The sequence below is a fragment of the Aulonocara stuartgranti genome (genome assembly GCF_965226115.1).
Source record: "Aulonocara stuartgranti genome assembly, chromosome: 14".
Taxonomy (NCBI): Eukaryota; Metazoa; Chordata; class Actinopteri; order Cichliformes; family Cichlidae; genus Aulonocara; species Aulonocara stuartgranti.
The window spans coordinates 667,501-691,820 of NC_138950.1; the positions used below are offsets into that span (position 1 = coordinate 667,501).

At 46.7% G+C, this 24,320-nt stretch overlaps 3 protein-coding genes across 3 annotated transcripts in view; all 3 read left to right on the plus strand.

Moving 5' to 3' along the window:
- Positions 1-15,094, plus strand: part of LOC309686932 (olfactory receptor 51G1-like) — a gene marked incomplete at both ends in the record, with an annotated part of 16,370 nt that extends 1,276 nt beyond the window's left edge. Inside the window, one exon of the mRNA XM_082501605.1 lies at positions 14,468-15,094. Within this exon, the coding sequence (XP_082357731.1) occupies positions 14,468-15,094 (627 nt within the window). The remainder of the gene's footprint in view (positions 1-14,467) is intronic.
- LOC309687428 (dual specificity protein phosphatase 14) overlaps positions 1-24,320 on the plus strand; it is a 179,456-nt gene that overhangs the window by 100,996 nt on the left and 54,140 nt on the right. The gene's annotated exons all lie outside the window — the stretch shown is intronic.
- Positions 1-24,320, plus strand: part of LOC309687407 (uncharacterized protein) — a 113,348-nt gene that overhangs the window by 64,233 nt on the left and 24,795 nt on the right. The gene's annotated exons all lie outside the window — the stretch shown is intronic.

Sequence of the window (24,320 nt, forward strand, 5' to 3'; positions counted from 1 at the left end):
GAAAAGATAATTGTTTCTGTGTTATTGCTGCTTGATGTGAACATTAACATTACGATACTTTAAACTTGGACCACAGAAACGTCACTACACTCACCTGTTCTCAGCTGCATTTGAATAAAGCACCAAATCTGCACTGTTTTACTTTTGAGCTTAAATTTCAAAACTTACATTTTAACTACTGATTTTATCTACTAGTCCTTTCTTTTTCTTTTTTTTCAATTTTAAATCATGCTTTCTATTTGTTTTGTTTTTTAATGTCTCTGTAAAGCACTTTGAATCACCTTGTTGTTGAATTGTGCTATATAAATAGACTTGCCTTGCCTTGATACACTATCTGCAAAAGACTTGAGACTGGGGCGGAGGTTCAGCTTCCAGCAGGAAAACGACCCTGAACATGAAGCCAGGGCAACAATGGGATGGTTTAAAACAAAACATATCCATGTGTTAGACTGGCCCAGTCAAAGTCCAGATCTAAATCCAATCCAGAATCTGTGGCAAGATCTGAAACTGCTGTGTCACTGCATCATTTCATGTTTGGCACTGATCACCACCTGCACTCATGTATATATCTTTCTACGTAGCACTCACAATTCTTATTCTCATGTATATATCTCATGTACATCTCATGCACATATCTTTCTTTCTACATAGCACTTTAATTCTTATTGTCTGCACTGAAGCACCGCAGCAATTTCCTAATGTTGTAAACCTCAACATCTGGCAATAAACCCATTCTGATTCTGATTCTGATTCTGATTCTGATTCACAAACGCTGCCCATCTGATCTGACTGAGCTGGAGCTGTTTTGCAAAGATTGAGCAAAGATTTCAGTCTGTAGATGTGCAAAGCTGGTAGAGACAGACCCTGAAAGACTGGCAGCTGGAACTGCAGCTGGTTCTACAAAGTATTGACTCAGGGGCTGAATAATTACACACACCCCACTTTGCAGTTATTTATTTGTAACAAATGTTTGGAATCATGTATGATTTTCGTTCCACTTCTCACATGTACATTGATTCATGTTTGTGGCTGTAATGTGACAAAATGTGGGAAAAGCTGAATACTTTTGCAAGCCACTGTATAACAACCCCATTGTCACAAACTGTGGTTCGCTAAGGTTCTTTTCAACATGTTGAATATCTTTACATCATCAAGTGCCCTGAGATGGCTCATATTAGACTATATAAATAACTTCAACCTGGATTTAAATAAACTGAGTGTTTCAGCTGATCTGAGGCTTTCTGGGAGTTTGTTCCAGATATAAGGAGCATAAAAGCTGAATGCAGCTTCTCCGTGTCTGGTTCTGACTCTGGGAACTGATAAAAGACCGGATCCAGATGACCTGAGGGATCTGGAAGGTTCATACTGGGTCAGGAGGTCACTGATGTATTTTGGTCCTAAACCATTCAGAGCTTTATAGACCAGCATCAGAACTTTAAAGTCTATCCTCTGACGGACAGGCAGCCAGTGTAAAGACCTCAGAGCTGGACTGATGTGGTCCACTTTTTTGGTCTTAGTGAGGACTCGAGCAGCAGAGTTCTGAATGAGCTGTAGTTGTCTGACTGATTTTTTAGGTAGACCTGTAAAGATGCTGTTACAGTAATCAAGCCTACTAAAGATGAATGCATGGACTTTTATCTCAGCCTCTGCACCAAGCACAGATGGATGACGTATGGAATAAAACAAGTTGGAGGTGAACAGTTTCACCCCTGACTTGTTAAAATTAAATCCATTTGCTTTAAACAGATGCCTGCGTTCCCAAAAAATATTAAAGTTGTCGATAAAATGCACTGAGTGGTCAGCACATGCTGATATAAGCCATTTATTCAGTGTAAACAACCTTCTGAATCTCTCGTCTCCTCCTCTGACCGGCGGTACAGGTCCACTGATGAATACAGCTGCATTCAGAGAGTTTACAGTGTTTAATATTCCAGTAAAGTCCCGTTTCAGAACCTCCGACTGTTGTTTGGACACATCGTTTGACCCTGTATGCAGAACAATGTTTGTCACAGTTGGATATTCATCTGCAATTTGAGGAATTCTCTCCTTCAGGTTGTTGACCATATCGTTAGGAAAGCAGAGGACTTTAGTGTTCTTACCGCACATCCTTTGTACATCCTTTACGGCAGAGTCACCCACAATCAGAGTTTCAGGCCTAGCCTTTAGCTTTCCCTGTGGTCTTTTACTTTTCAACAGATTTTCAGACCTTATTTCGCTGCTTTTAGATGGATGGTTGTCCGATATAGATCCAGGGTCCTTTGATAGTGGAGCAAATCTGTTCTGCAGTTTCACATTCAGTTGTTTTGGAGGTTTGTTGTTAACCTTCCTATTCACGGTTGTCCAGTCCTGTTTCCTCTCGTATACAGGGGTAGAAGAGCTTCTCTGTCTCGTAGGAAGTGAAGGCCAGTCGGTTTCAGAGATTTCAGCTCGCTGTGCTCTGCCCGTGATACGTCCTCCCCCTTCCTGGAGACATGATTTATGTCTTGGTTGTGCACCAGTACAGTCCAAGGGGGGATTATCGCTTGAGGATTTATAATAATGCACAGAGTCTACTTTCTTGGTCATGTTATCTGTGCTCCTTAGCTGTGTACTAGCTTGCTCATCGCCATTGTTTTGAGTCAAAGGCAAGGTTGTTTCATTTCCACACAGTCCATTTACCTCCACGTTTACTTCTAAACAATGAATTTTTGTCTCCATTACTGCAATCTTCTGCAGGAGGCTGTGGTAGTCATCTGTGGAGAGGGAAGGCATCTTGTTGCTAGTTAGCCTAGTGGTTAGCCCCTTTCCAGGCTATTGAGGCTGTTCGGTGCCCAGACGCTGTAATCAGGCTTCAGCTGTGTCTAGGCCACAGACACACGGAGCGCTGAAGGTAAGTTAACTATAAAAATGTTGCTGTTTCTGTTAAGAACACTTTAGTCCTAATGATCTATAAGTGTCCAGAAGCTATCGCAGGTAAGCTCATACGGAAAAAGGGAAAAAATCAGCATAAAAATCAACAAAAGAAGCAAAGCATTAAAGAGCAAAGAGATGAAGCGTCCACACACACAAAAGGGCAGGAGCATTCAGCACACCAGAGACTGTCTGCTGCCCTCTCTCGACCCCTACCAGATTGCTTACAGAGCAAATTAAACCATGTAGCATCACTATTGCTCTTCACTGAGCACTGAGCCATCTGGAGAACAGGAAGACCTACGTGAGGACTACAGCTCAGCATTTAACACCATAATCCCAGACATCTCAGCACCAAACTGGACCACCTTCAGACACCCACCCACTCCTGGATCAAAGGCATCCTTACCAACCGGCATCCATCAGCTTATGTCTACACTAATCGGGATAAATTTGAAAATCTAAATCTAAAAACATCCGTGTCCACTCTATAGTTTTCCATTTGTGCATTCGACCTGCGTCATTTCCGTCTGCCGTTTATTTACTTTCTGGCTCTTTGAAACATTGCAGCAAAATGTCGAGGAAAAGCGCTGAGTTTTTTAAATGGACTGACAATGAGGTGGACTTGTTGTTAGTAGTATTTATTTATTGTCATTGTCAAGAACAATGAAATTGCGTTTGGGGCTTCCATACAACCCAAAAAAAGAAGAAAATAATAAATACCCCTTAAAACCCAAGTGTACATATTTAACCCAGTGTGACTCCAATGCAATAAGACAATCCTTAGCAATAATGTTCGTAGAAATTCAGACAAAGACCTGAGAAACATGACAAAATACAACAATGCACCCATTCAATATTATTGTACTGTGAGATATGATATCAGATATGATAGTTATCTATTTAAGAAAGAGGGGGGGGGGGGGGGCAGGAGGGGGAAGAGAATAAAGATATGATGCACCAATGCAGACCAGTTCATTGCTATTAAGAAGTTGGATATGGTTATTGTCCGTGAGAGGGGGGCAGAGAGTTCAGGAGCCTCACAGCCTGTGGATACAGGCTGTTGGCCAGTCTGGATGTTCTGGCCTGTATAGACCTGTACCTTCTCCCTGAGGGCAGCAGATGGAAAAGGTGGCGCGCAGGGTGATGTTGGTCCCGCAGGATACTGTGCACCCTCCTCAGACAGCGAGTGGGGAAGATATTACTGATCTCTGGCAGACTTGTTCCAATAATTCTGCCAGCTTCTTTCACCACCCGCTGGAGTGCTTGCTGATCGGCCTTGGTGCAGCTGGGGAACCACACTAGAAATCCATACGTCAGAACGCTGCTGATGGCACAGTTGTAGAAGTTCAACATCAGAGATCTGGGAATGTGTGCGCTCCGCAGTCTCCTCAGGTAGTAGAGGCGCTGTTGGGCCTTCCGTACAACTGAGGTGATATGGTTGCCCCAGGACAGGTCCTCGGTCACAGTTACCCCCAAGAATTTAAAACTGCTCACCCTCTCCACCGCCTCACTGCCAATGAAGAGAGGCAGATGGTTGTTATGACCCTTCCTCCGGAAATCTACAATGATCTCCTTGGTCTTTTTGGTGTTTAAGACCAAGTTATTGTCGTGGCACCATGACTCTAGTTGTTGCACCCCTGTCCTATAGTTTGTTGCGAGTAACACAAGGGCACAAAGTTGCTGAACAACAGCTCTGAGTAAACACTCCGTCTTCTGGAGCATGTACAAACTGATATTAATCTTTAATAGGGCTGTCAAAATTGAGAGCCAACAAAACAACTGCCGTACAATGCCTGTCATGGTCCCCGTGTCTGCCTGGCTGACTCAGGTTGGCTACATGTTTCTTGTTTACATCTACCTCTCTCACGCTTGCCGTGTCTCGCTGGGGCGGAGCTCATTGCGGGCTCCCGCCCCTGGCCCTCTCACCTGAAGTTAATCACACACGTGTTTCATTGCCTAAACTCATCCACTACTTAACCCTTTAAAGCCGGTCAGAGCAGCACGCTCCGTTTTGCGTAACTATTTTTAAATCCCTGTAAAACCTGAACCCTGTAAGCTAGCGCAATAATTTTTTTTGCATATGAAACCGGAGGAGTTGTACTTACATCTTACGCCATCAGCTTGTCCTCGGTCACGGTTTCCTTCCACATAAAGCTTTGCAAAAACTGCATAAAAAGCGCTTGCAGGAACAAAAACACGATATTCCAGAAACACGCTTTGCCGATCCGATCAGCTGTTCATAACACTTCCCACATTGAAACAGACGTCAGCGCGAACGATGGCATGTCCGCATTTCCTGCCCGAAACCGGAAGTGACGTCATTTTCGTGGAAATATAGTTTTTTACTTGTAGGCCTTAAAAGCCTATACTGGTGTTTTTATAGGTCATGTTTGACTTTATGCTTTTCTGAATAGTTGCTGGGATGCTTAGAACTCGAATTGCACAGCTGGAAATAGTTTATTTTGATGCACCTGATGTTTTCTTTGCAAATTTGCATCATAGGATTGTTTTTTCCTTTTTCCTGCAGTATATGTAACGGATGTATTTGTGATTTAACACAGGTGTTATTCTAGAAGGGAAACCCTCCTCAAAAACGGACGGAGCAGTGGAGCCGCCGAGGGAATGCACTGAATTAAAAACTGTATAATTAAAATATAATTTATTATACAAACAATTAAAAATGCAAAAGCAATTAAAACAACCCTGGCCAAGGGGTAACACAATAAAAATCAATAAAACACAACATTAAAAGTCCAGTGGCATCCGCCACGATATAAAAGTCACAAAGAACTAAAAAATCCAGCGAAGTGGTGTAAAAGGGAAACCCAGCGGAGTCCTCGCCTTCCTCCCTGCATTCCGCGTCCCAGTACGCTGAAGGAAGGGAGGGAGCGGCAGTCACTATTCTTTTCAAGCAGTTTTCATTCATAAAAAGGGGATAAGTCGAAGACTTACCCCGGGTGGGCAGAGCTCTCAATTCCGCTCGCCGCTTCTTTAAAACTGCAAATCGGCACCAGCTGTCTCGCCGCCTCTGCTCTCCCGCAGTGCACAAGCTGGGCTCTTGTTGCTACTGCCATCCGACTGTTCGCTCTGCGTCCCTAGTCGCTGGTGCTGTATCGTCCTCCCGCACTGCTGACACCAAGCTTCGCCAGCCCTTCGGCTTGCAGGCGCCGGCGCCGCCTGACACCGCTCACTCCTGCCCGTCGCTCAAGCCTCCCCTCAAGCCTCTCCTCTCTGTGGTCTTCCAGGCCCTCTTATTGGCCTCTGGGACCTCCCAGGTGTGATCAGGTTTATAATCGGGTAGGGGCTGTTAGGATGCCTGGGTCGTTGAACCAGGGTTTTTGAGTTTATTTTATTATTTATTATTTTCAGTCTTTGGTTTCTTGGTTCTGTCTTATAGTTTATGTCTCTGTCTTCTCTAGCTGCTCTGTCTCCCCTGTCAGCTGTCTCCCCTTGTCTAGTTCGCGTCTCTGTGTATCCTTAGTTGCTATATCCCCGTGTCCAGTCAGTGTCTGTGTCTGCCCTGGTCCCACGTCTCTGTTCCCTCTGTTGTAGTGCCTGCATGTGAGTCTGTGTCTTTTGTTCAGTCTTTGTTATGGGTTTCCTGTTTTACTTTGAAAGTCCATGTCTGATGTTAATGTATCTGGTTTCGCTTCTCCTTGTCTCGTTAGGCCTGATTTGCCCCAGCTGTGTTTCCCTCCTGTTACTCATTCCCTGATTGCTCCCTCTGTGTATTTAAGCCCTGTGTTTCTCTGTGTCCGTGTCGTGATCTACCGTTTATTTAGCTGTGTGCTTTGTCAATCCGCCGGTGTTAGTTTATTTTTGACCTTTTTCCAGTTATGTTATGTTTGAGTTCAGCATTAAAGCTGTTTTGGTTTAAGTTTCTCTCTGGAGTCTGCATCTTGGGTCCTATCCCTGTCCGCACACAGCCGTCACCTAACAGAAGATCACGACCATACTATGGACCCAGCAGACATTGAACTTCAGGAGCGACGCCGAGCAGCCTTTGCCCAGCTGGAGGAGGAACTCCGCTGGAAGCCATGGCTCACCCCTGACGTCGTGCGCATTTTCCATGGCACTCGGCTGGCTCTCGGTGGTCCCCAGAGCTGTCAGAAGTCTCCACCTGTTGCTCCGCTGGCACTCAAGATGCGGCCGCTTCAGTTGGAAGTCCTCCGCGTGGCTTCAGGCGCTCACGCTCCGGCCTCAGCGTCACCATTCTGTGCACCGGAGGCTCAGTTGCTAACGCCGCCAGCTACCTCTGCCCAAAGGAAACGGCGCTCACGTCGCCGTCATATGGACACGTCTGAGCAACCTCCGGTGGTGAGTCAAAAGGACTACACCTTCCAAACTCCACCTGAGCTGTTAAACAGTAAAGACTATGAACTTACCTCAGACACTTTCGGGATTTCTTTTCTCGACGAGGATTTGGATTGGGAGGCCAGTTTTGGTTTGAATCCTCCCGCGCTAGTTCATCACAATAAGCATTCGTCTGGGATTTTTAGTTCGAGGTCTGCTTGTTGGAGTGGGAACAAGCTAAAACCCAAGTTTGCCGAGTCTGTTTTTTCTGAGACTGTGAACACTGCTAAACCTAAGACTGTATGGACTGTTAAACATGGTGGGAAAGAGTCATCACCTATTTTTGATGAACCAGTTTTCAGTGAGCCTGCTCCTTTGCCTTCCGGTGCTCCTCCGCCCAGGGCAGCTGCGGTCCAGCCGTCTCCTGCACCTATATCAGTTCCTCGGGTGAGGGGGGCTAGGGCCCAGTTTGTCCCTGCTCCAGTTTCCAGGCCGGCTGAGGCTCCGCTAGTCTCTGCGCCCGTGCCTATTCCGCGGATGGGAGCGGCTACTGCCCAGCAGGCCCCTGCACCGGTTTCTGTCCTCGCTGGAGGCTCAGGTGAGCCCGTCCAGCAGTTTTCCGTAGGCTCGGAAGACATAGCTCAGCTTAGTGCGCATCCACCACCTCACCCACCATTACTACCATCGTTACAACAGTCAATACAACTTAAACTTCTCTCCATAGCTCAAACATTAGCTCACCTGTCAGCTCAGTCACCTGCTCAGTTCTCACCTCAGTCATTCACTCCACCGTCTGTTCCCGCTGGGGGTTCTGGAGAACCGCTTCAGCCGTCTCTTCCTGCTGGAGGGTCCGAGGGGCCCGTTCAGCCACCTGTCTCCGCTGGAGGGTCCGAGGAACCGCTTCAGCCGTCTCTTCCTGCTGGAGGGTCCGAGGGGCCCGTTCAGCCACCTGTCTCCGCTGGAGGGTCCGAGGGGCCCGTTCAGCCACCTGTCTCCGCTGGAGGGTCCGAGGGGCCCGTTCAGCCACCTGTCTCCGCTGGAGGGTCCGAGGGGCCCGTTCAGCCTCTTGCCTCGTCAGCTGGAGGACCCAGCCAGCACGTCCCAGTGTCTGCTGATGGTTCTGGCGAGGCCGTTCAGCCACCACCGGCTCCACCGCCTGGTCCGGCCTCCGAGTCTGCAGCTCCGCCTGGTCCAGCCTCAGCCTCTGCAGCTCCGCCTGGTCCAGCCTCCGAGTGTTCAGCTTCGTCTGCTCCTGAGATCTCCCTGCTGTCTGTTCCTGCACGTCCTGTCCGGCCTGCACGTCCTGTCCGGCCTGCACGTCCTGTCCGTCCTGCTCGTCCCGCCCGGCCTGCTCGTCCCGCCCGGCCTGCACGTCCCGCCCGGCCTGCACGTCCCGCCCGGCCTGCTCGTCCTGCACGTCCTGTCCGGCCGATGACTGGACGTCGTTGCCGTCATGGACAGCCCTCTGAACTACGCCGCCGTCATGGACGGCCCCCTGAACTACGCCGCCGCCAGTGCCTCCCGCCCGGCTGGCCTCCTGACCTACTCCGTCGCCGCCGGTGTCTCCTGCCTGCCCGCCCCCCTGAACTGTTTTCTGGGCTCTTGGGCCGTCAGCCTCCGGGCCGGCCCCCTGAACTTTGTGTGAACTGTTTTTCCTGGCCGCCTGCGCCTGTCGTGAGCCTGTGTTTTGTTATGTTGCTTTCTGGGCTCCGTTGTTTGCACTTTTTTTTGTTTCTGGCTCCTTGTTTGGTTTGTTTCGAGCCCTCCGTCCTGTTTCCCCCACCGCCCTCCCTGGTTGGGTTGTTTTTTGTTTTGGTGTTTCGGTTTGGGCTGTCTGGGAGCCAGCCCTTTAGGGGGGGTACTGTTAGGATGCCTGGGTCGTTGAACCAGGGTTTTTGAGTTTATTTTATTATTTATTATTTTCAGTCTTTGGTTTCTTGGTTCTGTCTTATAGTTTATGTCTCTGTCTTCTTTAGTTGCTCTGTCTCCCCTGTCAGCTGTCTCCCCTTGTCTAGTTCGCGTCTCTGTGTATCCTTAGTTGCTATATCCCCGTGTCCAGTCAGTGTCTGTGTCTGCCCTGGTCCCACGTCTCTGTTCCCTCTGTTGTAGTGCCTGCATGTGAGTCTGTGTCTTTTGTTCAGTCTTTGTTATGGGTTTCCTGTTTTACTTTGAAAGTCCATGTCTGATGTTAATGTGTCTGGTTTTGCTTCCCCTTGTCTCGTTAGGCCTGATTTGCCCCAGCTGTGTTTCCCTCCTGTTACTCATTCCCTGATTGCTCCCTCTGTGTATTTAAGCCCTGTGTTTCTCTGTGTCCGTGTCGTGATCTACCGTTTATTTAGCTGTGTGCTTTGTCAATCCGCCGGTGTTAGTTTATTTTTGACCTTTTTTCCAGTTATGTTATGTTTGAGTTCAGCATTAAAGCTGTTTTGGTTTAAGTTTCTCTCTGGAGTCTGCATCTTGGGTCCTATCCCTGTCCGCACACAGCCGTCACCTAACAGGGGCGGAGTCTTTCCAGGACAAGTCACCAAATAAATACTATAAAAACATGCAGTAAAACTCATAAAAATAACCCATTGTAGAATATTAAAAAGGTAAAACACAGCAAAACATGCATAGTAAAAAACCCTAAATAACTTCTCCCTTTCTACCCCGTGACATATATAAAAATTGCTGTATCTCCAAAATAAAACTATGAAGACACTCAAAATAAATTTCCTGTTGTTGTAAACTATTTTTTGCAACTTTTTTGTATTTAAAGATTTGAGGGATAAGTCTCTTAAATTCCTCCAAGTAGAAATATATGTAAAAAAAACAAAAACGATTTTCAATTTTTTTGTACTTTATTGCACTTGTTTGCAATTGATGTAGTTACTATGGACTTAATGCAGACATATTATTAGAATATGGGCTATAACAGTTGTATTGATGTATAGCAACTTGAAATGCTCCCAAAAATGGCAAAAAATATAAAGTAAGTTCTGGCAGACTTGGTTCTATGGTAGGTCTTAAAGGGTTAAGGCAGTGGCTGGAAGCATCTCGTCGCGGACTATTGAGTAACCTCGGCAGTAAGCTCCGGAGTACTAGTCTCTTGTTGCCTTTTCGTATCGCTGACCCTTTGGATTAATCACTTGTTGTCTGTAAACAGGAATTCCGTTTCTGTCAGGGTCCTGGGACTGGGCGACCCAGGACCCCTGGGCAGTCATGGACCTGTGATACTATTATGTATTTTTGGTGTTGCTTCCCCTTCTCCGTGCTTGTACATATGTGTGTGTGTGGGTGGCTGTGTGTCTGAGCGCTTGTTTATAGGCGCCGTCAGGCCTGGGGGGTGTGGCCCTGCTAGGGGACTGGCCACACCCGAAGCCACACACCTGCTGCTGATCAGGCCTCGTCGGGGGAGCTACTTAAGAGAGTCTTGGAGCGCCCACCGACGCGGGATCATTGCACGAGACTCCACGTTAGTCTTCTGTTCAGTTTAGTCTGTGAGTGTATGCCTACTGGAATTACGTGTCTTGACGGCTGCCTCTGTCATTTTCCCCTCAGGAGGAGCGTGGAACACCGGAGGGCAGCAGGCACGGGGTGTGTGTGGACACACGAGAGTGGAGAACACGGAGCACAGACTTTTTGGGAAGACACGACACGGGAGTCACGGGAGAGCACGGGGATTTACTGTTATTGTTTCCATCACTGTAAATAAACGCACTGTTTATACACAGAGTACCGCGCCTGGGTCCTCCCTCCCCACATCCCCCACGGTTTGCCACGCCAAACCGTGACAGCTTCCCTGGAACCCTTGGTGTGCGGGCTGCTGGTGTGCTGTGTTTTTGTGAAGTCCCTTGTGTGTGAAGAGCTCCTTTCCCGGATTTCCTTGTGCCCTGGATTCCCCCGCCCTCTCACTTGTATATATTTGCACCTGGTGTTGTATAGTAAACGTAACTGTATTCTAGCTTCCTCGTCTGCGCTTGAGTCCATCCCACTTCGTAACAATGCCATCTGCCATCTTAGCTGTAAAGGTCACATGACTGCATCACATGATTAAAATGCATTATCGTTTTTGAAAACCTTCGGTTTTTTGCAGTTGTAGAATGTTTAGCTGATTTAGAGTTTAGAAATGTGTTATCATAGAATGTAGAACTGTTGTAGAGACACTGCCCTTAAAGTAATAAAGGCCTCACTCTGTCGTGGACTTAGGAGTAGGGTACCCCTCCCCCACTTGAGCTGTGAAAGTAAAACAGAGAAGAGTTTATGCTGAGTGGAAATTCCCCAGAGGAAGTTTTAGGGTGGGGGTCTCAACATTGTAACTGGATACCTGTGGTCTGGAAGTGAGAGGGGTTTTATGACCTCTAGGGAGTTACCTACACCCACAGTGTTTTAACGGTCACGCACACACATCCACACGCACACTCACTCATGAGCACTCACATAGACACGCGGGAACGCGCACATGTAGGCATTCATGTGCTCGTGCACATAGACACAGACAGAGTTTGCAGCACACCGTAGGGGGTTTATGATGGGGACGTTTCTATAAAGCTGGCTGTAACTAACAAAGGGGTGAAGATTTTGGAGAGGGACATTGGCCTCGTCTTCCCTTCTAGAAGTGCATGCTTAAATGAAGAAGAGTAAATTTTAAAATTTTAGTTGTAACTTTTAGAGCTCTGCACGGTGAAGCTCCCCAGTATATCTCTGACCTGTTGAAACCTCATGCTTCATCCCGAGCACTTAGGTCTTCAGGTCAGAGGCTACTGGTGGTCCCACGTACTAGATTTAAAACACGTGGGGATCGGGCTTTTCAGGCACCGGCACCGAGGTTGTGGAACTCTCTGCCGTTGTCTTTACGCTGTCTAGACTCTACTGACTCCTTTAAAAAGCAGCTGAAGACATTTTTATACAAACGGGCTTTTAATTAATTTAATTAATTTTAACTTGTATGTCGGATCTTACAGTAAAGCACTTTGTGATTTTTATCTGTGAAATGTGCTATATAAATAAATTTTACTTACTTACTTACTTAAAGATAAATGAAGATGAATAAAGATTTTGTGGCACCTGACTACTAAGTCCGGTGCCATCTCTGGATGCTCGAGGAATAAAAAGAACCGGGGTAAAACTGATTTGCCAACACAGTCCACAAGGCGACACGAAAACGGCATTTTCAAATGTCTCCACTTTGGAGAGCGTTTTCAAAAAGCTCCGTTTTCCTTGACTGAAGACGCCGTCTCAGTTTGGATGGAGAGAAAATGATGCGTTTTCAAACGAAAATGTATTAGTGTGGACATGGCCTCAGTCAGACTCGGCCCCCACCTCTCCCCCCAACAGGTCAATCTGCCTCCCCACCTACTCCACCCTCCTCCACCCATGCACACATTTTACAATGGCAAGTATATTTGTCCTTAAAAGGTTTCCCCTTTTTTTTGTTCACTCCCTCACATCCACCCTGATCAGGAATTTGCTGAGTCCTTCCATACTCTCACTGATTCATTCAACAACTGTGGTCAGAATGCAGCTACCCGTGTCCACTAACAACTTCTTAAACCCATGAAACCTTCAAACTTCCCTGAGAACAGTTAGTGATGAGACCAGGGTGCTGCAGAGGAGGTTGTTCTGGTGGTTTAAGATAAGATAAGATAAGATAAGATAAGATAACCTTTATTAGTCCCACACTTGGGAAATTTGTTTTGTCACAGCAGGAAGTGGACAGTGCAAAAGTTATGAGGCAAAAATTAGAATACAATAAGAATAAATACAGTACACAGCTGTACAGAATAGAATAAAATAAAATACTATATACAGTAGAATAAAATAGAATAAAAATATACAATAAGATAAAAATAGAATACAAATACAAATACTATATACAACTGAGTAAAAATACAACGATGACAGAAAGGATTATTGCACTTAGTATTATTGCATATGTATGGATGTGTGTGCTTGATCAGTTAAAGTCTTTATTATGGAGTCTGACAGCAGTGGGGAGGAAAGACCTGCAAAATCTCTCCGTCCCACACCGTGGGTGCCGCAGTCTCCCACTGAAGGAGCTGCTCAGTGCTGTCACAGTCTGCTGCATGGGGTGGGAGATGTTGTCCAACAGGGATGACAGCTTAGCCGCCGTTCTCCTGTCACTCACCACCTCCACTGGGTCCAGAGGGCATCCTAGAACAGAGCTGGCCCTTCGGATCACCCTGTTCAGTCTCTTCCTGTCCCCAGCAGAGATGCTGCCGCCCCAGCAGACCACGCCATAAAAGATAGCAGAAGCCACAACAGAGTCATAGAAGGTCTTCAGGAGTGGGCCCTCCACTCCAAATGACCTGAGTCTCCGCAGCAGGTACAGCCTGCTCTGCCCTTTCCTGTAGAGGGCGTCTGAGTTATGAGTCCAGTCCAGTCTATTGTTCAGATGAACACCAAGGTACCTGTAGCTGTCCACAGCCTCAATGTCCATACCCTGGATGTTCAGTGGTTGCAGTGGAGAATGCTTGTGCCTGCGGAAGTCTACCACCAGTTCCTTGGTTTTACTGGCGTTGATCTGGAGGTAGTTCAGCTGGCACCAGTTCAGTTTAGTGTCCAGGATCAGGAAGGTTTGTATTTCATGGTCTCTGCAGACGGTGCTGTTCATAAGGCCAAAGACTGACATCATTTCCCTGAACAGGTAGGCGGTCTTTGTCAGGTTTTTTCTGCTGATTTGTTGCATCAGTCAGCTCCAGCTTTAGTGACGGCTGCCTCTGCGATCAGGGAAAGTTTCAGTGAGCGTGGCAGCAGTAAGGCGAAGCTTCACAAACACACAATGGTACGTTTGTGTAGAGAATACTTTTAAGTAGATACTTTGACAGATGTGTGTAGCACATCTGTGTTCATTAACATAAAGAGAGAAACGTGTTTTTCCTGCTCTGATCATGTGATGATGGCTTATGATGAGAAACGCCTAAAATGTGAAATTGTGTGTTTGCAGGATCACAGTGAAGACACAACGCAGGGGAACAAAATACAGCTCATCATAAACTCCTCAAAGGTTTCATACTTCACACTTGCTGCTTACTTCGACACCAGTACTTTGAAATATTTCTGTTTCACGGTTGTTATGTCTTTATACTTATTGATTCTTTGCGCCAATGTCCTGCTGATTGTGGTTATCTGTGTGAACAGAAGCTTACATGAACCTATGTACATGTTTCTGTGCAGCCTGTTTGTGAATGAGCTGTATGGTAGTACAGGGCTGTTTCCGTCCCTCCTGGTTCAGATCCTCTCTGATGTTCACACTGTTTCTGCTCCTCTCTGCTTCCTGCAGATCTTCTGTCTGTACTCGTATGTCTGTGTTGAGTTTTGCATCTTAGCCGTCATGTCTTATGACAGATACCTCGCCATCTGCTGTCCTCTGCAATATCACACACGTATGACGCCTGCAACGGTTGTCTTGCTGATTGCACTTTCCTGGTTATACTCTTTTCTTACCATTCTTGCTTTGATCTTACTGATCGCTCCTCTGGAGCTCTGTGGGAACGTCATTAACAAGGTTTACTGTTTGAACTACTCCATTGTGAAACTGGCCTGCTCTGAAACCACAGCAAATAACATTTATGGTCTTTTTATCACAGCTCTCACAGTCTTTGTTCCAGTTATCTTAATCCTTTGCTCGTATGTGAGGATCCTCAAAGTCTGTTTTTCTGGATCCAAACAAACCCGACAGAAAGCCGTCAGCACCTGCACGCCTCACCTGTCCTCTCTGCTAAACTTCTCTTTTGGTGTTTGCTTTGAAGTGATCCAGAGCAGGTTCAGTCTGAGCAGTGTGCACAGCATGGTGCACATTGTTTTATCGCTGTACTTTCTAACCTGCCAGCCGCTCTTTAACCCCGTACTGTACGGACTGAACATGTCCAACATCCGCAAACGTCTGTTTGCTCACAAAAGGAGATAACTGCAGAAGCAAAATCATCATCATGTCTGCTCTGAACACTGTGGTGAATATTGTATATTATTATTATTATTGCATATTATTCCATGTAAATACATGGCTGCCTCTGACTCGTGTAAACTCTTCTGTGCAGATTCAAACCAGCAGCCTCTGAAAGCCATCTTACTCCTCTGGTTGCTCATGATTCAGACTCAAATACTGTGTTTGCAGCATGAATCACAATAGGTTTCTTACACAGTTATTACAGTTCTTCCGGCAGAGGCACAGTCTGCCGTCGCTTTGTTGAGAGATTCTGAGTGAAATGACACACCAGCAGCTGAGTCTTTACCTCCTCCAGCACACAGCACATTTTCAGAAACCACAAACAGAAGATTTTAGCTCATACATGCATCACAGCTGCACTTTCCATACAGCCGGACCAACGTGGAAAAATTCAGTAAAAAGGGTTAAAGGTTCATTTGACATCTCTCTGTAGGCCATCCAGGTGCTGGTTGTCTGAGGAGCTTGGAAAGAAAAGCGACTGGACTTTTCAAAGTTTATTTTGGGCCTTTGTTAGACAGTGCAGTGAAGACAGAGAGAGAGGCGAAGCCATGTGGCAAAGGGCTGTCCCGGGCTGGCCGCTCTGAGTCACATGGGGTGCTGTACAGGTGACTGGCTGTAGCTCAGGAGGTAGAGCAGGTCACCTACTAATCGCAAGGTTGGTGGTTCAATCCCCCTAGCATGTATGCCAATATCCCTGGGCAAGGTAGTAACCCGAAGTTGCTCTCCAATCCCTCCGTCCATTGTGAAAAAGGTTGTGGGTCATTACCAGCAGAGATTTGGGCTGAAACCATTGTGAGACTGACAAGATGTGAGTGGACATCAAGGCATCTGGGAAGGATCCCAGAATAAATCGGAGTTGTAAGCCCCCCTTTGTTCAAAGATGGTCATTCGTAGTGAACATAGATGACTTCTGTCAGTTCTGAGTGAGGTCGTTTATGTCCAGAAGTCCAGATGCTTTCTGTTCAAGTCCTTAAAAGTTAAACTGACCTAACACCCAACAGGATCTTGCTGTTCTGCAGGTTGTTAACCTGTAAAGTCTGAACTATGAAATAATTGCCAGAAAATTAAACTTTTTGGAAACTGCAGTTTTTAATTGAACCTTCTGACAATTTTTTTTTTCAAAAGTAGAAGACAATACATTCATAAGTTTGCATCATTTTTGCCACCTTAAACATTTCTGCTTAACAGGATCAGCTGACCATGGGGTCATTCTGCACGTGGATCATTCCAGATCCGTGGGATGGTCTATCAGTCTCAACCTGCCTCAGTTTCATGTCTGTGATGTGGAGCAGCAGGAACTTGGTGGCAGATCTGTTTTTGATCATTCACTGCAGGAAAGTTCACAAAGTGCATTCTGGGAAAACCTTCTGATTCAACTTTCTCTTTTTGAATTTTGCAGCACTTCATTAGAAATGCTTAAATCGGTTGATTTGTCAGGGGAGCAGTTAAGAGGCACTCGCTGACTTTTAGTGACCCACTTGAGGTTTAGGTCAGGGTTCACTGAAGGCCGGGTTCAGACATGGGTTCATGTTTGGCAGCGATGACGGTCCAGTGTTCTCTGAAGCGAGTGAAGTTTCTACCACACAAATGCAGCCTTTAATAAAAATGCATATTTAAAGGGTTTTGTTTTTAGTGCGAGCGACGAGTTTATGGCCGTTTTCTTCTTGTCTCAGCGTGCAGTTAATCATGTGACAGCCTGACTCTAAACCCTCAGTGGCCCTCAGGCCTGCTGTGTGTTAGGAAGCTAACGTGGCACTGGGATCAGTGCCGTCTTGGATTGAGAGTTGACTTTTAGTTATTTCCACAAAAGATGAATTTAAGACTTTGAACAAAGTGAGAGAACTTTTCTGTTGAAGTAAACCTGCTGATGCTGTAAGAGTTACATCATCACTGTAACAGGTAGATTAAAGGTCACCTGTGCATGTAAACATTTCTGTCCCTGAGGTGTCTCCTCATTAGCCACAGTTTCCTCCAACTCCCTCTGATGCAACTATCTGTGAGTGCTTTTGACCAGAGAGACCAATCAGCCGGAGCGGACCTCAGCTCTGGTCTCAGAGGGCTGAGGACGGTAATGACCCCCCTCAGAGGACCCACCCATGAAGACACACCCTGCAAACTTCATACAGACTTTCTGAAACACTGCTCCAGCTTTTTCCTGATGTTGTAGAATGTGTTGTCCATATTTATGTGGACACCAACTCTGAACATCCACCAGCTCACTGCTGATCCACTTAGTGTTGCACTTTAGCCACATGCTAAGAAACAGAAAATAATATAAACACATTACAGAAAACTTTAGAGTCACACGTGCAGTTTTATTATGCATATTCCACACCGGTGTAAATAGGTATAAAAGTTCATAAAAGTGTTACCAACGATCCAAACATTGTCCACTCCTGCAGTTCCTGGCGTGACAGCAGTGTTCTGCTTTTTATAATGGCCTCCTTCACATCACTGTGACCTCTTTGGGCTGCATAATGAAAGTTCACAGTCAGCAACCCCGACTTCCATGCCTGGACTCAGCAATAGGCCACAGCTAGTCATGAAACAGCTTGTCATTGTTTCAACTTTGTTGTGACCAGTAGGTTACAAAAAACAAGGAAAGCTGACAAAACAGACACAATATCGTAAGTTATGAGAAGGTTTTCTTACATATTGCACTGCTGAAACAGAAATAGGCGGTACTGTATGTTCCCAGGTTAAACTCATTATAATCAATGATTATCCTAATCCTATGGAATCAAAATACATTGATATGCAAAAGATCTTCATTTCTTTATATTCAGCCATGTGGCCACAGCTCCGTACACAGCTTCAACAATGAAGGTGTGGTCCACTCAGCTTCCCTCAAAATGCTGTTGAAGCTTTGCAAGATCCAGGAATTAAAGATCTTGTGGACTGGACCCTCTGCCAGATCCTCCCAGCACACCCTCACTTTATGTTTAGATATTCTAATTGTACCCAGCATCCTCCCCCTCTACCTGATCCAACTTACCACCAGCTGGTGATCAGCTCTATTCCTTTCACCCGGGTGTCCAGAACACATGACTGCAGATCTGATGATTTGATGATCACAAAATTGATCATCGATCTGTTACCTAGGGTGTCCTGGTGCCATGTTTGAACATGGTACAGACATACATACATCCGGCAACAATCCCCCAGCAACACAATAGAATAGCTTTTTATTGTCACTGTACATGTACAGTGAAATTTTGTGTGTTCAGCACCAACTGTGCAGCAATAAAAATATAAAAAGTAGAAAGCAGGAATGAATAAAAGACAAGGGGAGTTTATATACAACAAAAATAATATATAGAAAACAGGACGTGTGGGATCTGCTTGACCTGAGGCACCAACCAGAGGGCAGCAGGTGGTGGGCGTGGTCACCTGTGATGGCCCTGGTTTACCTGAGACAGGAGGATCAGGTGATGACCTCCAGGGGTGTCAGAGGGCAGCCAATGATGTTTCTGGCAGTGTTAATGACCCTCTGTGCAGCCTTCCTGCTCTCAGTCGTGGCCCCTGAGGAGAGCACTCTCCACTGAGGAGCAGTAGAAGGCCAGGAGCAGCTTCTGGCCCAGGACACAGAGGAGGTACAGCTGCCGCTGGGTCTTCTTTTCCAGGGCGATGCTGTTGTGGGTCCAGGTGAGATCAGCTGAGATGTGGATGCCCAGAACCCTGAAGGTGGAGACAGATTCCACCTGTTCTCCATTTATAATGAGAGGGGAGTGGACCCGTCTGTGTCTCCTGAGGTCCATGATGAGTTCTTTGGTTTTAGGATGTTCAGCTTCAGGTTATTCTCTGAGCACCAGCAGGACAAGTTCTCTACCTCTGTCCTGTGTCCTATCTCATTCCATCAGAGATGAGCCCAATCACAGTGGTGTTATTGGCATACATGATGATGACACCACTGTGATTGGGTGGTTTGGTGTACAGTCATAGGTGTACAGAGTGTGCAGTAGGGGGCTGAGAACGCAGCCCTGTGAAGCTTCCGTTGGTGAGGAATTCTTTGATCCAGGAGGGGTCTGAAGGTGGTCCAGTTTAGTCCTGAGGATGTTGGGGATTATGGTGTTGAATGCTGAGCTGTAGTCCACAAAGAGCATCATCACCAGGTGCTTCCTGTTCTCCAGATGGCTCAGCACTCTGTGACGGGTGATGGTATCCTCATGGATCAATTTGCTTTGTAACCAACCTGATAGGGGTCGAGAGAGGAAAGTAGACAGTCTCTGATGTGCTGAAACTATCCACTTAAAACACCTCATGACTACACATGTGAGGGTTATAGGTCTGTAGCCATTGAGGGTGTCTATTCCAGTCTTTTGGGGGATGGCGATGATGGTGGAGGCCTTAACCCTTTGTGGTCGGTCGGAGCGGGCACATTCTGTTTGCCAATGCCAATGTGTGATTGGGCTCATCTCCATCAGAGATGAGCCCAATCACACATTGGCATCCTCGAAAGAGGACTTAACAACGTGGTGTATGCTGTACAGTGCAGCGAGGAATGCCCAGACCTCTACATTGGAGAGACCAAACAGCCACTTCACAAGCGCATGGCACAACACAGAAGAGCCACCTCCACAGGACAAGACTCAGCAGTCCATCTGCATCTAAAGGTCAAAGGTCACTCTTTCGAGGATGCCAATGTTCACATGTTGGACAGAGAGGACAGATGGTTTGAAAGAGGAGTGAAAGAAGCCATCTATGTCCACTGTGAGCGACCATCTTTGAACAGAGGCGGGGTTTACGACACCAACTCTCTGCCATCTATAATCCAGTTTTGAGATCCTTCCCAGACGCCTTAACGCCCACTCACATCCTGGGCCATCTGACCTCAGGAATTCGCATGATAAGGTGGGGCCAGGTTTCACAATGAGCTCACCCGAAACTCTTTCTGATTGGGACCCACACCCAGTTTCACACCTTGGCTCAGGCGATTAGAGGATCATCAGGGGGTCCTGTGTCCCTCTGTGGGGGGTCACTCCTGTTAGGTGACGGCTGTGTGCGGACAGGGATAGGACCCAAGATGCAGACTCCAGAGAGAAACTTAAACCAAAACAGCTTTAATGCTGAACTCAAACATAACATAACTGGAAAAAAGGTCAAAAATAAACTAACACCGGCGGATTGACAAAACACACAGCAAAATAAACGGTAGATCGCGACATGGACACAGAGAAACACAGGGCTTAAATACACAGAGGGAGCAATCAGGGAATGAGTAACAGGAGGGAAACACAGCTGGGGCAAATCAGAACTGACGAGACCAAAGAAGCGTAAACTGAACACACTGAGATAAGACAGAGACCTTCAAAGTAAAACAGGAAACACATAACACAGACTCACATGCAGGCACTACAGAGGGAACAGAGACGTGGGAACAGGGCAGACACAAACATTGACTGAACACGGGGATATAGGAACTAAGGATACACATAGACGCGAACTAGACAAGGGTGACAGGGGAGATAGAGCAACTAAAGAAGACAGAGACATAAACCATAAGACAGAACTCAAAGAAACCAAAAACTAGAAAGTATAAATAATATCATAAACTCAAAAACCCTGGGTCAACGACCCAGGCATCCTAACAACTCCCACTAGGTTTATATCTGGGACTCTCCACCATTTGTCCTTAGAACTGAAGAAGCTTCTCGGATGAGAGGTGAAACGTCTTCAAGCAACTTAAAGAAGTCCAGACGCTTTTCTTTGCAAGCTCCTTTGACAACGATGACCTGGATGACTGAGAACCTTCACAGACATACTCAACTCATTCCTCTACTTCCGTACCATTAATTCAGTATTGATCCATTAATGTTGGATTCTCAGGCAGCTGCTCTATTCCCATGAAAACAGAGTTTGATCTTTGGTTTCATTCTATAATACTGGACTTATTTTTCCACGAAGGTTTGAACTTTGACAGTTTAAACAAGAGAGAAAAGTGTGAAAATGTGTAGTGAGGGGTTTTACAGCCTTAAAACATCTTGTGGTGGGGCGTGGTTGCACGGCATCCGCAATCACGCCCGCCGTGTTAAAACACGGGGACTCAGGGGTTGGTGGGTGTGTGATGTGGCGTGAATAAGGCACAGCGGGACCACGGAGCAACGTTCAGAACCAACTTTATTTTAATTCACGTCACACCACACACCCACCAACCCCTGAGTCCCCGTGTTTTAACACGGCGGGCGTGATTGCGGATGCCGTGCAGGTGCGTCCGCACGGCACCGCAAACCACGCCCCACCACATACCCCCATCGCCCGATTGAGGCCGGGGAGCAATCTGGCCGAACCTACTCCCCCCCGCGAACTGGGGCGAGACTCGGCCCAAAACATCGGCGCCCCAGCCCAAGCGACGGGGAAGCGTCCATTCTGGTGGCCGCCCGCGCATCCAGCGGCAACGACGAAGCTGGTCCGGAGGTCGGCCGCGTAGCAAGCGGACACGACCCCACAGGCATGGCCGTGAGCTCCTGTACACAGGCGGCTGGGCAGACGTCAGGCGCGCAGAATCGACTGGTGGCAGCGAGGCTGGACTAGCCAGCCCGCCGACCCCCGGCTTAGCGGGGCTGTCCCGCTCCTCTGCCTCCAACTCCGGCTGCGCAGGCTGCTCTGGAGCAGGGACCTCCGTCTCCTCGCACAGCTGCTCCGCCACCGCCTCCGCCACTCCCGTTTGGAGCGGCTCCCCGCACTGCGCCTCCGCCTCCAGCAGGCACAGCCCCTCGTCCACCTCTGGGTGGAGCGACTCCTCTTCCTCCGGCAGGTGTAGACCCTCGCCCGCCTCGTCCTCCGCCTCCGATTGGAGCGGCTCCTCCACCGCTCCCGGCAGGAGCAGCCCTTCACCCGGCTGCTCCTCCTCCTCCGGCAGGCTCGGACCCCCGCGTGACTCGTCCACCACCTACGGCTGCCGAGGTGCCCCACACGGCTCCTCCACCGCTTCACTGTCCTCGGGACACACTTGTGGTGGTGGCGCCCAGGCCCAGAGCAGCGCCACCAGCTCCCCAATCCTTTCCAGGTGGCGCTCGGACCGGTCCTGCAGCTCTTCCTGCTGGCGACGCACCTCCGCCGCCTGCTCCCGCTGGGCGGCCGCCATTTCGGCCACCCTTCGAGCCAGCTCCTCCATTCCCTGGCTCCGATACGGACCCGCCGTGCCGCCTCCTGGGTTTCGGCACCAATGTGGCGTGAATAAGGCACGGCGGGACCACGGAGCAACGTTCAGAACCAACTTTATTTTAATTCACGTCACACCACACACCCACCAACCCCTGAGTCCCCGTGTTTTAACACGGCGGGCGTGATTGCACCAACCACCCCAGTGGTTGGTGCAGCTTTTTATGGGTGGAAACACCTGCAGGAGTGTTCACAGGTGAGGTGGTGTCTTTAATGCAGGTTTTTACTATAAAATGTTCAGAGAAGAACAAAACTTTTGTTTGCAAATGTTGCTGAAGATTTTGGGGTAATTATTTGAATCACACGGTGTCATCTTTTTATACTTATTTTGTGGCTTAAAGAAAAACTATGCTAAATGTAACTTCCTCTGTCTTGTTTCATTCAAGGTTATTATCGTTAACGAAAACTAGAAGTGTAAAAACATTTTCGTTAACGGAAATAAAAATAAAAACAAAAAAAGCAAAACTAACTAAAACTGTAATGAGTGTTCACAAAACTAAAATTAACTGAATTTATAGCAAAAATGTGTTTAGTTTTCATTGATGTGAGCGTGTCCTGGGTGAAAATAAAGTTTCGTTTCCAGATTTTTCTCTTGCTGTGTCTCATTATGCCAGCAGGTGGCAGCACGTTAGTCGAGTCGTCTGTGTTGCTGCTCCGCCCACGCGCAGAATCATGTCAGGAAAGGTCGGGAGAAAGCGCCAGAGTCCAATTTGGGATTACTTTGAATATGACTGTGTTTTGGATAAAGCAAGTGTCTTGTAGTGGAAAGAGACAAATTATGAGGGACATTTCTAAAGGGAAAAAATCCCACAAACCTTAAAGTGCGCTTGAAAAGCTCACACAAGAAGGCTAACCTAGCTTAGCTTGAGAAGGTAAGGGAGCGCACTCAAACCTCATCCCCAGAAACAGACGCTAACCCCAGGCAAGGCAGCGTGATGCAACCCGAGACAACAGGACGGGGACATCTACACAACTGTGAGTCAATTGCCTTCAAAAAGTTTATCAATTCACTTGAACCAAAATTACGAACACCCGGTGCTGCAAGAGTTAATAGTCTCATTGGGGCCAAGATATACATTTTATAGTTGCCTGGTATCAGTGGTTGTTCATCTGCCTTTATTTATTTATTTATTTAAAGAACCCATAGGTGGGAATGTGAGTTGTCTGTCTCTGCGTGTTAGCCCTGCGACAGACAGGGGACCTGTGCAGGGTGCAGGGTATGGTAGCTGCAATAGCAACATACCCAAGGATGAGCAGAAGAGCATGACTGATGTGATGAAACTGGGATGTTGTTACACTTAATTATTGGAAACACGACTAAAACTAAACTGAAACTAATCAAAACTAAACTGAAACTAAAGATTTTCAAAAAAAATAAAAACTAAACTAGCAAACAACTGGTAAAAACTAATTAAAACTGATATAAAAATGAAAATCTGAAGTCAAAACTAAATAAAAATAAAAACTAATGAAAATTGCAAAACTATTAAAACCCTGGTTTCATTCTTGGAGGTTACATGGATGTTGGAAGTTTAAAACTCCTATATTATACATCATGATCATTGCTGCCAACAAGTCTCTGATTGTGGTTATGTAACACTGATGAAGCGCTAATGAATGAATACAGGCTAGGTATTGAGTGAAATATTAGGTTATTATTAATCAGAAGATTTAGGAATGCTACTGGAGCTGATGGGCAGTAATTAATAAATACACACAACGCTTTTGCAGGTACCGTGTATTTAACTGAAACCAAAGAAAAATAACAAGAAAAGAAAAGGAAAACTTAAATAATCACTCCTGCTGCAGCTATTCAATTAACCGAAAAACCCAGTGGGTGTCACAGGCTGGGTCTCTGACCCAGCGCTCTGAGTTCATTTTTGTATTTGTCTCATTTTGATATGTGATTAGTTTTTGTGTCATTTCCTATCTAGCTTTAGTTTAAGCTGTTATTTATTATTGTTCCCTTGGTTTTCTATGTTTTGGGTTCTTGTATTATTCATCACGTATTAGGTCTGTTAAGTTG